Genomic DNA, 13,848 nt, shown 5'->3' with positions numbered 1-13,848 from the left:
ACTTCTGAAGCAATTCTTAAAATCCGGAAGATTTTCCGATGGAATCTCTGGAGGAATTTTCAAAGGAATACCTGGAGGAATTTCCTACGTAATTCCTGACGGAATTTTGATTGAATGATTGAAGCAATTTCTGTGTGAACTTGCGAAGGAATTCCTGGAAGAATTTCTTAAGTTATTTACAGCATTGTTTTGTGAAGCCACCTAAATATTCTATAAAATAATAGTTTTCGCAATATTTGCTTCTTTGAATTGATTATTTGCTGCTAAAATCTATATATGACACGTTTGTTTTTGCCTGGAAATTAATGTAAAAAACCTGGAAAAATCAGGGAATTTTGTTTTCACAGATGAGTAGACACCCACGGGAAGCCAATTTTGAGTTTTATTACCTGAGGTCGAAATTGAGTGAATTAAACTTACATTTGGGTAAATAAATTTTCCGTTGGGTACTTTTTTAACATGGGAGTAAAGGCAAACTACCTCGACCCTACTTACTCAATTTTGGCTTCCCGTACGGATGTTCGAGAACTAGGAAGATTAAATTTTGGCTGTTTCTGACCTTTTCAAATGTTGGTCTAGATTTATCCTTTCCTTTGCACCTCTTTTATTTTTTTTTTAATTTTGATTTATTTGAAAGGCTCAACCGCTAATAAGCATCACAGAGCCGGATAGCTTTTAATTTGTATAACATATTTCTTCTTATGATTAAATTAACTCGATGGAGCCAATTAATTTTTGCCTGTTATAGTTGGGAAACACTGTTCAGGATAAATTTTCTTTTTCTCATTCGCAATGCGCGCTGACCGCCGCCCGTCGCTTCGTTGATCCAGTGATGTCGCTTAAGTTTATTGATTCGGAACTAGAAGAAATTGAAATATCGCCGCCGTCATCCACATTGCCATAGTCGTCATCCACAGTATCACCACCGGGAGAGATGTAGTTGTTGTTCACCAATTTAGCAAGAGTACGTTGTTCTGTTACTTCTGTTTCCTCAGGCCCGTCACGACACCTCAAGGATTAAGCGTTGCTTAGTGGAGGGAATTCTTCTTGCTTCTTTGTGGTTTCCACCGCAGTACCTTGTGTTTGGCTGGAATCTGTTGGCGTGCACTTTTTTTCGGATGCACTGCTTGGTCACATAGACGACACGACAGTTTTTACCCATTGTATGTGCACAAGTTTTGCAATCCGTTTATTGTGATATAGGACGGTATTGGTTGCTTGAGCCTAATGTGCACCACTCGCACACCGTTAAAGATGCCGGGGAAATTATACTTCCATCGTTTTTTTTGTAATGGACGTTACCGTCCCGAATTGCCGCATGAAGCCGTCAACGGTGGCATTAGTCACCGTAGGTGGTAGATCATGAATGTGGTATTCTTGAATAACAGTGTAGCAGGCAGTGTGTAGAGAGATGGAGTGAGATGTGCAAGTGGATGGTAGTTGTGTCGAATAAAGAGTGTTGGCTCAGTGAATATGGAGTGTTAATATATTGTATGGATGGATATCACATTGGCGATCCTAGCCACGACAAAAGTGCGCTGGAAAGGAATGCGATAAATACTTCGATATGTACAAAAAAAAAACTTGTTTGTGATCGAGCGGTAAGTTGTTTATCTTTTCTTTTTGCTTCCACGGCTTCCATAATGGGTCGTATGAATAAAAAGTAGTAAGTTCAACTTTACTACATTTTCAGTAGTAAACGTCACTTGTGGAACATGTTCGTATGAATAAAAGAGACTTTACTACACTACATATTTCGAACATACTACAAACAACTGATTCGGTATGAATAAAACAAGAGTTTACTACTGATTTCTTGTAGTCTGCTCAAGACGTTGCTACTAGCAACCCTATAACCAGAGACCGGCGGAGTGAAAAACTGTCGAAATGGCAACGTATGAAAATGCATGAAATCGAGAAAATGATACTGGCAGCACTTGAACTTTTTGCTTGCTTCTTATGGTTGCAAAAAGTAAACAAGTCGAAATGGAACCGCTTTTGACGGTTCGATTGGAAACAAGATGGCGTCTTCGCCGATCTCTTATTGTAGTATTTCTAGTTGCTACTCATGTTCCAAATGCAGATTATTCATCAGAATCGAAGCGAATCGGCTTTGTTCTTGAAAATAGAAGTCCAATTTAGGGAAAACAAACAAAACAGACATGTCTTTTGTTGATTAGCCGCAAAAAAATATGAAATCATCATCGTCATCATGGGGTCTATTTTGTTTTGACGTTTCTCCGTGTAGTAAATGGTAGTAAACTGTAGTAAAGGCTAAGTTCGAATGTAGCATATGCCGTAAGTTCGAAAATGTTTTTATTCATATCAAACATGTAGTTTTCTCTGTGGACTTTATTTTTGAGTAGATACTACAAGCGCTGAGTTTTACTACTTTTTATTCATACGCGTATACGCGACCCAATGAGTGACAGCCGACTCCGCCAACACTGAAAAAAAAAAGGAAATGAATTCGACGGTGTGCACGGAAAAAGATGAAGGGTCTAAAATGAGTAGAAACTACACAGGGCTAGTTTTTTTTGGGTATTCAGATTGTTGCGCATCCTGGATGTAATATGAAAACTGTGACTAAATTATAAGTTTCGATAATTTTGGTGCACGAAACGATTTGAAATAAGTTTGAAAAACTTAGTAATTTGATCTATGGAACATGCCTATTTTGATTTTACTATGAGCCGAGCTGTCAAGCTAAGCTTACTGTCAATGTATCGAACTTTATAAATACTTTCAAAATTAATTTTATATATGAGTGAAAAAAAAGAAAGGAAAAAAAAAATAACGTCAACAACTTGATTTTCCAGTTCAAGATTGAGTGCTTTTCCCAATAATATATTGTATTAAGAACAAGGTGAACTGCATCGATCCTACAAGTGATGCTCAGTGGCCAAATTGATTTATTTACCATAGTTTCGGTTAAGTAAAACGATCCAAAATAAAGAATTAGTTTAAAAGTAATTAGAATCAAAAGTAAATACAGGATTAACCATGATTCGGTTTAATATTATTTAACTTATTGTTTAATTGATTTTATTCTTTGAATGAAGTATTCATGAAGGGTTTTTGTATCCGTAATATCGTAGAAATGAAATTTTTTTAGGACAGTACCAATTATTCATGCAGTATATCAATCTCGTATCTAAAGTTTCATTGAAAGAGTGACACTATGTGCTTAGTTTGGTATGCGAATGTGTAAGGGCGCGGTCAGAGTAAATGCGAAGTGCGATGGGAAGCGAAGCGTCCATACGATTTGACAGCTCATTAATATTGATTGATATTCTTTTGCATACAGTCACAGAGAACAGACATGGATGCTCGAACAAAATTTCGTTAAAAACGTGTGTAAAGATTTAAATCGCACCTCAGCGCCACCAACGCAGGCTGCCCGACATAAAAACTCAATTCCACTAAGTGATGGCGTTGGCATACACTTCATTAACAATGTAGTGCTGCCACCTAGGAGTGAGCCTGGGAGCAATTCGGAATGAACACTAGCGCTAAAAAGAAAAACACGGCAAATTTCAACCATATTTATCAGAGTGTATGTAATTAAGAGTGGCGACATGTGCCGCATTTGACAGGTCTCCTGCTCGTTTGGAACACGATTTTGTATGGGAATGACAGATGAATTCTGTTCCAATTCTGACAGTGTCGCCACTCTTATTTACATTCACTCTGATATTTATCAGCACACTAGCACCGCGCAACGGGGGCATAACGACATACTTTAAAATGACCAGTACAAACTTTTACACAAGCACGCGTATGAAGATGAACGTCTGTTCTCTGTGATACAGTTTTCGAGTTCAACACGTCGCGTCTACTCTGGGACCTTCTAAGAATTAATGAAGCCTGTTATGATTTGTACACTTGATCGCACTGTTATCAGGTGTTCGATTATTATCGGAATGAGATGAGTCGGGTTAAGCCCAATGCCATATTTGTTTCGTAGTGAAAAGAGATGAGTCGGGTTGAGCCCAAGACCATCTCATGTTTGTTTCGTAGTGAAAGGAGATGAGTCGGGTTGAGCCCAAGGCCATCTGGTGTTTGTTCCATAGCGGTGAAAGATGAGTCGGGTGAAGCCCAAGGCCATCACGTATTTGTTTCGTAGTGAAAAGAGATGAGTCGGGTTGAGCCCAAGGCCATCTGGTGTTTGTTTCGTAATGAAAGGAGATGAGTCGGGTTGAGCCCAAGGCCATCTGGTGTTTGTTCCATAGCGGTGAAAGATGAGTCGGGTGAAGCCCAAGGCCATCACGTATTTGTTTCGTAGTGAAAAGAGATGAGTCGGGTTGAGCCCAAGGCCATCTGGTGTTTGTTTCGTAATGAAAGGAGATGAGTCGGGTTGAGCCCAAGGCCATCTGGTGTTTGTTCCATAGCGGTGAAAGATGAGTCGGGTGAAGCCCAAGGCCATCAGGTATTTGTTTCGTAGTGAAAAGAGATGAGTCGGGTTGAGCCTAAGACCATCTGATGTTTGTTTCGTAGTGAAAAGAGATGAGTCGGGTTGAGCCCAAGGCCATCTGGTGTTTGTTCCATAGCGGTGAAAGATTAGTCGAGTGAAGCCCAAGGCCATCAGGTATTTGTTTCATATAGGTGATAGATGAGTCGGGTTAAGCCCAAGGTCATCAGGTGTTTGTTCCATAGCGGTGAAAGATGAGTCGGGTTTAACCCAAGGCCATCCAAATGTTTGTTTTATAATTGAGAGAGATAAGCCGGATTAAGACCAAGGCCGTGTTCGTTTCATAGCGGTGAGAGATGAGTGTGGTTGAGCTCAAGGCCATCTGATTCTATTGGAGAATTGAGATAGATTAGTCGGGTAATGCCCAAAGTCACCTGATATCTGATTTGAGATGAGTTTGTATAAAAAAAGACGGGTAAATACCAATGGCAATTTGAGATGTAAAGACGGTAAAGACCAATGAACATTTAAGGCGTATGTAAGGATGTACCATAAAGTTAAACATTAAAAATAAATAAACTAAACGAATGCTTAAAAGGTAAAATGATATAAAATTTGCATGTTGAAGAAGAATATCAACAAATTTGAATATCCTTGAAGCCAAACCATTTTAAAAAATGGTTTACTTTCCACGTGGCACCATAATCAAAAAATGGTTACTGAACCATAATCGTACTGTAGTCCGTTAATATTTTGACCATAGTGAGTACAGTTTTTGAAGACCGGGCTGTATGAGTAACGTGGTTCGTAGACTGTAAACAATGAAGGTTAATGTGCAGTCAAGTAGAACTACCGTTTAAAATCAATCGGTGAACCAAATTTTGCTATGCTATCCCGCATAATTACGAATTGTGCACTCTGTAAAAAGTCTATGTTAAACGCGTTTTTTTTCCTTCGATTATTTGCAGTTTATACTTGTTTATAATCCGTATCCCCCCTCAGTGCAACGTTTTAATTCAAAATAGATTAGTTTTCAAAGCTATCTTAGCATAAACTTTGTGAATGTTTGTTTGTATGTTATTATAGGTTTGGTAACGTTCATTAGACAAATAACAATATGTTGAAATTCGGTGATTGTTTTCGCTTGCAAAATTTATAGAATGATAGAATGTGTACATATAATGCAGGAAATAGAAATCATTTTAAGTAGTATTTATGATTGAATTGATCGAAGTTTTTTTTTCTAGAATGGGGAGGGATCTTGAACCATCTTAAGAACCTTCTCCGGCCCGAAAAACATCTGTGTACAAAAATCCACGTCGATCGGTTCAGTAGTTTCCGAGTCTATAAGGGTCAGACAGGCAGAAATTCATATATAAATTAATATAAATGTATATAAATTAAGTTAATTGCATGCTAACAATAGTATGAAAGAATAGTGACAATATACCTTATTGTTGGTCAAAAGTGAGGTTAGCATTCGCAAAATTTTCACAGTACAAATAGATTTAAAAAAAAGGTAAAATAATAGATGTGTTAAATAGTGTACACGTGAATAAAAACCTTATAAGTTATTGCGAAAATCGATTTTAAAATACTTAACACTTCTTTATGTTACCTGATGATAGATCCTATACCAAAAAGCTAATAATATTTATAAGTTAATTAAAAGTATAAGTTTTGGAATGTATATGGCTGATGCCTTGGTTAATGCAATGTGCTTTGGCAAGCGGCACCAATTTTCATTTCTTGAATGAGTTATCTACGCATTTTAGCTGTAAGTTAGATTGTAAATATCGCATATGTAATTTTGATTGCATGGTATATCGTTTTTTCATTATGCCCGCAATATCCCGGGTTAACTTCCTATTCAGAACAATCTGCCAATTTAAAAACAGAATAGTAGCCTCACACAAACAGCAAATCTCCAGTATTTCTTCAAATGTTTTTAAGTACGCACAAATTCGAGTGAAAAGAGTAGCAGTCAGATAGTCGCATGTTAGAGAAAACGTTATTGCAGTGGTACAGGGAGCAAGAGATAATTTCATCACTTTAGTTGATTACTTACTACTACTGTTCTCTTAAACACCTTCATATCCCATTCCCATGTTTTCCTTTACATTATTTGTCGATTTCCTGCTTATATTCTTCCATGAGCTTATGGAGGATTTGGAAGCGAATAGTAACAGGGAGAACACAACAGATTTAAACGCCAAACAGCGATGGGTTCTATAAGCTTGGTACACGAAACATTGTTTGCAATTTTTACGGCTGCTGGCAGCTAGAAGTGATTTTCAGCGAAGTAACATGTCGAAATATTATTGGGACCATCCTCATTGATAGATCGAAGGACGCTGGACGTAAACATGTCTTTCCATGATGATATTCAATCAGCGATTGCGAGGGTATTTTGAAAAGCCTACTGCATCTTCTACAAGTCTACAGGTCATATTCTGAAATTTGCTTTTACTGAACTTGCTTCCGATATGCGTACTACAGGGGGGCTAATGTATCAGTATGGTTCCGATAAATCAAATGAGATTAAAACCAAACAGCGAAAACGTAAGTGACTTAAAAGATAGGGTTAGAATATTGTTTTAATTGTAACGAATCATAACTTTTATTTATTTCTTTTACTTATAATTTTTATTTTGTATTATTTTTGTTCAAGAATTTTTTTTTAGTATCGCCGGAGGAAGATGGGTTTCAACATAAAAGCCAGTAAGATTATCAACGCTATTCATCGGATAATCGTACCCCATGGGCAGACCGGTCACGACACCTTAAATGAACCAACAATACGGACTAAAGAACAAAAACCCAGTTTGACAATGGAATTCAGCATTTATATTAAATATTTATTTTGTATACCCATAATTCTGTCAGGGGAGGATGTGGTATTCTTGAATAACAGTGTAGCAGGCAGTGTGTAGAGAGATGGAGTGAGATGTGCAAGTGGATGGTAGTTGTGTCGAATAAAGAGTGTTGGCTCAGTGAATATGGAGTGTTAATATATTGTATGGATGGATATCACAATGAACACGAACTGCAGTCAATTCACTATCCACATAAACGTGGATAATTTTTTTTTTCATCACATTGGAAAAAGTGTTTTAAATTATGCACCGTTTCGTATCTACAAGCAACTTCAAAACTGCACATTTCGATGTAAACGCACTTGCGGATATTATGAAACTGTATCTGTTTCACTTCCGATAATTGCATTTTAATTTTTTCACTTTCCAGAAACTTGTGTACTTCCGCTGCATCAGGTCGCACGGGAAGTACACTGAAATCGACCACAACGGTATTTGGACGCTCCCGATTCATTGCAACCACTGAGTATTCGTGACAAAATAAGTAACAAAGTGAAAAACACGTCCGACAGGTAGTAGTTCTGGCTGTAAACTGCTCTTTGCACCTTGGTGTACGAGAAAGACATAAAAGAAAACTATGAGGTTGTGTGGTAAAAATTGAGACTTTATTATGTTACAATAATTGGAACGTGATTTGCGGTGCTGATTTACAAAATAAGCACAATGATCTACTATGGAAAAGAAACAAGATGCGAAAAAAAATCTGCTTATACCTACAAAGGGTGTCGACATGTATTCCCGACAGGGGCCCTATTTCCGTCACTGGCTCAAAACTCAATTAAAATCCTACAATTTACTAACATTTCATTGAAAGCCTGTATGTCATTCGTGAATTTGGATTGTCCTAATCATAACTTTATTTGTCACTAAATTGACTATTTCTGTAAGTGTGGGGGTAGGGATATGGGAGCCGAACCTGCATAGCCTCGTGTCGAAATAAGCCTTCTCCCTATAATATCATATTCAACTGAATCCCGTTTGTAGCGTCAACACTATTCACAGTGCTAAACCCTCGTAGAAAGCGTTTTCGTGGGAATTATTGCTTTACGCACTCCCTCAATAGCAGAGTCGAAAACGAACTGAATCGCTCCTATCACAACATCCCAGTAGCAATAGGCTAGCCAAAAGATTAGCGCATAAACCATGGCTTGCACAAGCTTATCCATAATGTACAACCTAAAAAAACAACGATTAGGTTATGTTTCAATAGTTTCACAAGGAATAAATACTCACTTTTTCAACAGTTTTCGAGCCCTGGGTAACGTCTCCGGCGATTCGTTCAAGACGAACAGCCGAACGCCCAAAATGTAATTCACAAAGTAGGTCGGCCAATGTACATGCGACATGTCAAAGTAAAACTTGTCACGGTCTTCTTCGGAGAGACGACTGTACATGGCCCGCATGTTGTCGTTTTTGAACACCCAAACCTTGGTTGTGTAATACTGCAGCACCTCCAGTCCCTGCGATATTCGCTTCTGTATTTTTATCATGCTGTAAAAGTAAACTCATTTCATGTTAAAACTGATTGATGCAGGATATGACTGAACAGAATATTACAATGGCTTCCGCCGCAGCACGATCAGTGCAAAGTCGATCAAATAAGCGGGTAGATAATGAAACAAAATCACGCACAACATGTGATAGTAGTAGCTGGACTTGATCGATCCATCAGGATACCACAATGCGAAGCTCAGCGGGTTTTCGTAGAATTTCTTCTTGCCGGTTTCGAGTGCCTCACCCCACGTCAGTGGGTTCACGTTCGCACCCGAAACGTTGCAGTACATGACCTCCCGATCATTCTGGTTGATCATCCTTTCCGCAGCGAAGACAATGATTGCATTCATGGTGATATCCACAGGCATGAGATCGGTTTCGTAAGCCGGATTGCAGTGCATACTGCGGATAACGCCACGACCGCCACCGATCATCAGGCCCGTGGGGCCGTTCGTTCCTTCTATCCAACCGGGCAGGGGTTCCTTCCAAGCGGCAATTACGATCGTAGGGCGAGCTATTGCGATCGGGAAACGATCTCGATAACTGTAGACCAAACCTTCGGTCAGAGCTTTCGTATAGGCGTAGGTGTTGGGCAAGGTGTTGAGTAGGCTGTAACGGGTGCGTTGAATTAGTTTTGAGGTGTTTGAATAGATAACATTATAAAATTATGATAATTATTGAATAATCTTGATAAGTTATAAAAAAGTTAGAAGGGTTGTGTACAGGACACGCTCGACGAAAACTACGTGAAACCTCCTAGTACAAGGTGAATGGTAATATCATGTAAATATTACTTTGTCTACATGACACAATCGCAAATTTTAACCAAAAAAATATGTGATGGATAAAATATCAACGTTACAAACAGATCAATAGAATTTATTTAAAAATCTTATTAAATAAAGTATCAGGTTTGTAGGTAGCAAGTAAAAAATAAGAGAAAAAAAAATGCACTTGCACAATTCTGCTACCACCGTCGACAATGTTTTACCGCTTGTTTGCTGCAAACGCCATCTTTGTGGATAATGTTCTTCACCAACTACCCGTAGACGGCCGCCACTGGCAAAAATCCTCTCGATGCCCCTCTCCAGTCCCTAAAACCAGCAAAACGAAAGTAAGAATTTTGCGAAAAAATTTCACTTATGCGACAATTTCCAATACGGAAACAAAACCTTCTTCAGAGAATGTTCAGAACCGATTAAGTGTACCTCTGCAATCGACGAGACTTCTGCAGCAACCACCGCCGACGGCCAAAATTGTTGGATGAGTTTCGAAATCTCTATGATGTTACTGACGACGGCCCACAGAAGAGTAACTAGAACAAATTCGTGGCCAAAACCCAAAATATTTTTTTCCAACATTTTTACAATGTTATGTTTTTTTAAGATACTCAAGAACACTCTGCATACTGTGGCTATTTTATAAATGTCCCAAATTATTGTAAAAAAATACAATTTGAGCTTAAAATGAGGTTTTGAATTGAACTTTTCGTGCTTTATTTGTGAAGTATCAAGCAAATTTGATTTTTACATGTCAAAAATGTTATTATCAAGCTATTATTTGCACACAATGAGTATGCCTCTATTCTGCTTATCACTATAATCAAATTATAAATTTTATGTTCCAGGTGAAGGCCACTTAAGAACTGTTATTTTTGTCTATTTTTCTAGTTTTTCTTTGGAAGAAAAGGTAATCTATACGGCAAAATCCAGCGAAGAGGATCATGTAGGATGTAACCTCCAGCTATGAACTAAGCATAGCACATAAAAACAGCGTCTGCCTGGTACCCAACGGCTGATTAACGAAATGCTGTATCGCGTCAGCTATACCTAAGGTGGCAGCCCTATCATCGCGATATAGGTAACGCGACCCCGGTAAGGTAGCTTACTGAAACCTCTCAAATACCACGAAAAATGGAGATAGAAGAAAAAGAGAACGTTATGTTTGGCAACCGACCTGGCAACGAAATAAGGACTATGATTGGAAACTCGGTACCTGGAATGTCAGGACCGGTATTACCGACCAATTTTGAGTACCGAAAATACCGGTTTTAGAGACGAAAAATACCGGTATTTTCGGTATTTCAAATTTTGCTGTTGGTATAAAAATCTTGAATAGTTTTCAGTTAAGCTAAAGATTCACCGTGCAACAAACACTTACAACAATTGAATGCGCGCATGAATGAACATTTGCACAAGTAAGCATCATTGACGACGTTCACGCTACCGCAAAAATCGATCATCATCGTCATTAATCATACGTGTTGCTCTATTTTGGGCAGGACAATTTCGAACTACTTCGAGCTACTCAGTGGACAGCACTATTGCCAATGACTTTTTTCTTCAATTAAATTGTGAAAACGATAAGTGCCGTAGTAGTTCTTTTCCGGAGATCACATGTGAAAAATGATTTGCTGCAAAAATATGTTCCTTCTGAATTCGGAAAAGAACTTACATTGGTGGCTGATACAAGCCACGCCAGAATAGCATGTTATTCCATGCTCGAACGGTTCTACGAGTTTCAGTGGGCCGTTCAAAAAACTTTGATCGATTTGAAGCTGCAATCCAAACTTATCTTCTGTGGTTATGATTTTCGTTTTCGGTAGGTTAAATTATTGAAGCACTCGAACCTATTCAAGCTGCTGTGGAATTACTCTGCCGACGTGGCAATTATCAAGTAAAGCCACAGAAATTGCCGCCGCACATAGGGGTATTTTGCTAATCTAGTTGGAATAAAGTTGATTTTTAAAAAATGACTTTTTCGTAGAGTAAAAATTTGTAAAAAAAAATAGCTGAATAGTGTGGAACCTACTCTCGGTACATTTTTTTCATTTGCAATCATATTTTGACTGCTACGCTTTTTGAAACTTTGCTGTTTTTAACTAACATTTTTATTTTTGCGGCTTGCTTTTTCATAGCACGAAATGATTTATTTCGGTGTTCATTCTGTATCACCTTAATTCACATTATTACCACTGATGATGATTATGGTGGTAATATAGTAGTCCATACATATTTAATTCAAAGAAAAAAACGATTGTTTTGTGATATTTGGAGGAATTAATAGTTGTTACTTTTGAATAAAAAAAAATGAAAAACTCACAATTTCATTGGTCTGGCATTTCGTTATTCGGCGATATTCGGTAATATTTCAGTACATAGCCGCTAGATATACATTCATATCTTGTTACCCCGAAATAAAATCTTGCGCAAATTTGCGCCATTTTAAAATTGGGGTCTCAAAAGTTGTGATACAAATTGAGATTTTTCTGTGAAATGCAAGTTAATTCCAGTGCGATGAATTTACAATCTCACTTTCTTAGCGTATGAATGTCGAATAATAAAATGATAATACATAACAAGAGATTATTCATATTTACGAGATTCTAATCAGCCGTATTACGCTTGGGGAACATGGGGTAAAACGATTCATAATTTATAACGACTGGAAGGAATGCATCTGTGACTGTCGATTATTCATAGCTTTAATGCGTATAAAATGCGTAAGCCAGTTTAAACAAAATGATTTCGTTGGAGCAAGATGTCACCACGAAGAACACCAAAACTCTTCCTAGAAAAAATAAATGATGGTCAGCTGGTAGAATTACGAATTACGAAGAATGATGATGCCTTGGCACAAAAGGTGAAATCAATGTGATGTTTAAATGGATTGAAGACTAACTAACTAAATTTATTATTTTTTTCAATCTTAAACATTCACTCATTCACACTATCACACATTCACATATTCGCTCAATCTTTCTCATCTACTCACAAGCTGATTATCTTATATGTACATTCATTTCTACAACCTCAAACTTCTTCACTTTTTCACTCAACCATATTCTCACTCAGTCACTATCTTACACACATATTGGCTCGTTATCTCATTAGCTAAACTTCCTTACCCACCATTTGCTTACTCACCAACTGAATCAAGTTTTCACCTACCCACCCACTATTTCGCATACTCGCATTTCACTAACTCACTCACTTTCTCATCTATTGATTAATTCGTCCGTTTTTTATTCTTACTGAAATATGCATTAATTTGTTCTCTCGCTTACTCACTTCCCACTCATTCACTCACTTACCCACTTGTTCATTTGCTCACTCACCCAATCAGTTACTCATGGCTTCACACGCCCACTTCCTTACTAATTGATTAACTATCCTTTTACTAACTCGTTCCCTCGTTCATTAAATTTTTCTCACTCTCAAGCTTTCCTCATCATCTGATTAACTCTTCACTCACTTATTCACTGACTTAATTACTAACTTACTTACTCATTCACTCACTTACTCTCTTACTAACTTACTTTCTTATTCACTCACTAATTAATTTGCTCGAAGACTTACTGACTCACTCATTTACTCACTCTCTCATTTACTCATTCGCTCACTCATTTACTCACTCGCTTACTCATTTACTAACTCGCTTCCTCACTCAGTCTCTCACTTAAGCAGTCACTCATTCTCTCATACAATTATATCTTCATTTATTTGTTTATCGCGTTCGTTTACTCATTTATTCATACCTGATAATCTTCCATTCATTTGTTGGCTCACTCACTTACTCACTTACTTGCTAATTCACTTATTCACTCACTTGCTCAATCACTTACTTACTCACCCAATTACTCACTTACTCAATAACCCACGCAAGTGAGAAATCTGCACCCTCGTCAACTAGCATTTTCATCGGGTTCTACATACAGTCATATATCTACTATACGGTGCACTGGTGTCACTTTTTACGAAATTTGTTTTTGGCACTTGGAACTTTTATCGCTCGAAAAAATCTACAATAAATGAAGGAAAAATAAGATGAAATTGAAAATGTCGTGGAATTTGAGGTGACCAAAAAATTGATGAAAATCAACCGCGTAAAAAGCGAGCTCGGTGTAAATGGAGGTCATATGTTATCCTTAAAACTGTTTTTATTTCACAATAACCAAAAAACAATGCAATTTGAATGGTTTCAACAAATAAAATAGTTTATTCCGGCTAGATTGTCAAAATACCCCTATGTGCGCCGTTTCGATGCTCTCAAAGAACGAATCCAAGA

The 13,848-nt window shown here is 37.7% G+C and overlaps 1 protein-coding gene across 1 annotated transcript in view; it reads right to left on the bottom strand.

Annotated features, from left to right (window-relative positions):
• Window positions 1-7,870: 7,870 nt before the first annotated feature.
• LOC134226235 (putative fatty acyl-CoA reductase CG5065) overlaps window positions 7,871-13,848 on the bottom strand; it is a 57,622-nt gene continuing 51,644 nt past the window's right edge. Inside the window, exons 3-5 of the mRNA XM_062706859.1 lie at window positions 8,845-9,390; window positions 8,521-8,778; window positions 7,871-8,463 (exon numbers count right to left, since the gene is read on the bottom strand). Coding sequence (XP_062562843.1) covers window positions 8,292-8,463; window positions 8,521-8,778; window positions 8,845-9,390 — 976 coding nt within the window. The 3' untranslated portion in view covers window positions 7,871-8,291. The remainder of the gene's footprint in view (window positions 8,464-8,520; window positions 8,779-8,844; window positions 9,391-13,848) is intronic.

This window comes from Armigeres subalbatus, chromosome 3 (assembly GCF_024139115.2).
Source record: "Armigeres subalbatus isolate Guangzhou_Male chromosome 3, GZ_Asu_2, whole genome shotgun sequence".
Taxonomy (NCBI): Eukaryota; Metazoa; Arthropoda; class Insecta; order Diptera; family Culicidae; genus Armigeres; species Armigeres subalbatus.
The sequence above is the reverse complement of the archived record's forward strand: the minus strand, read 5'-3'. Positions and strand labels throughout refer to the sequence as shown.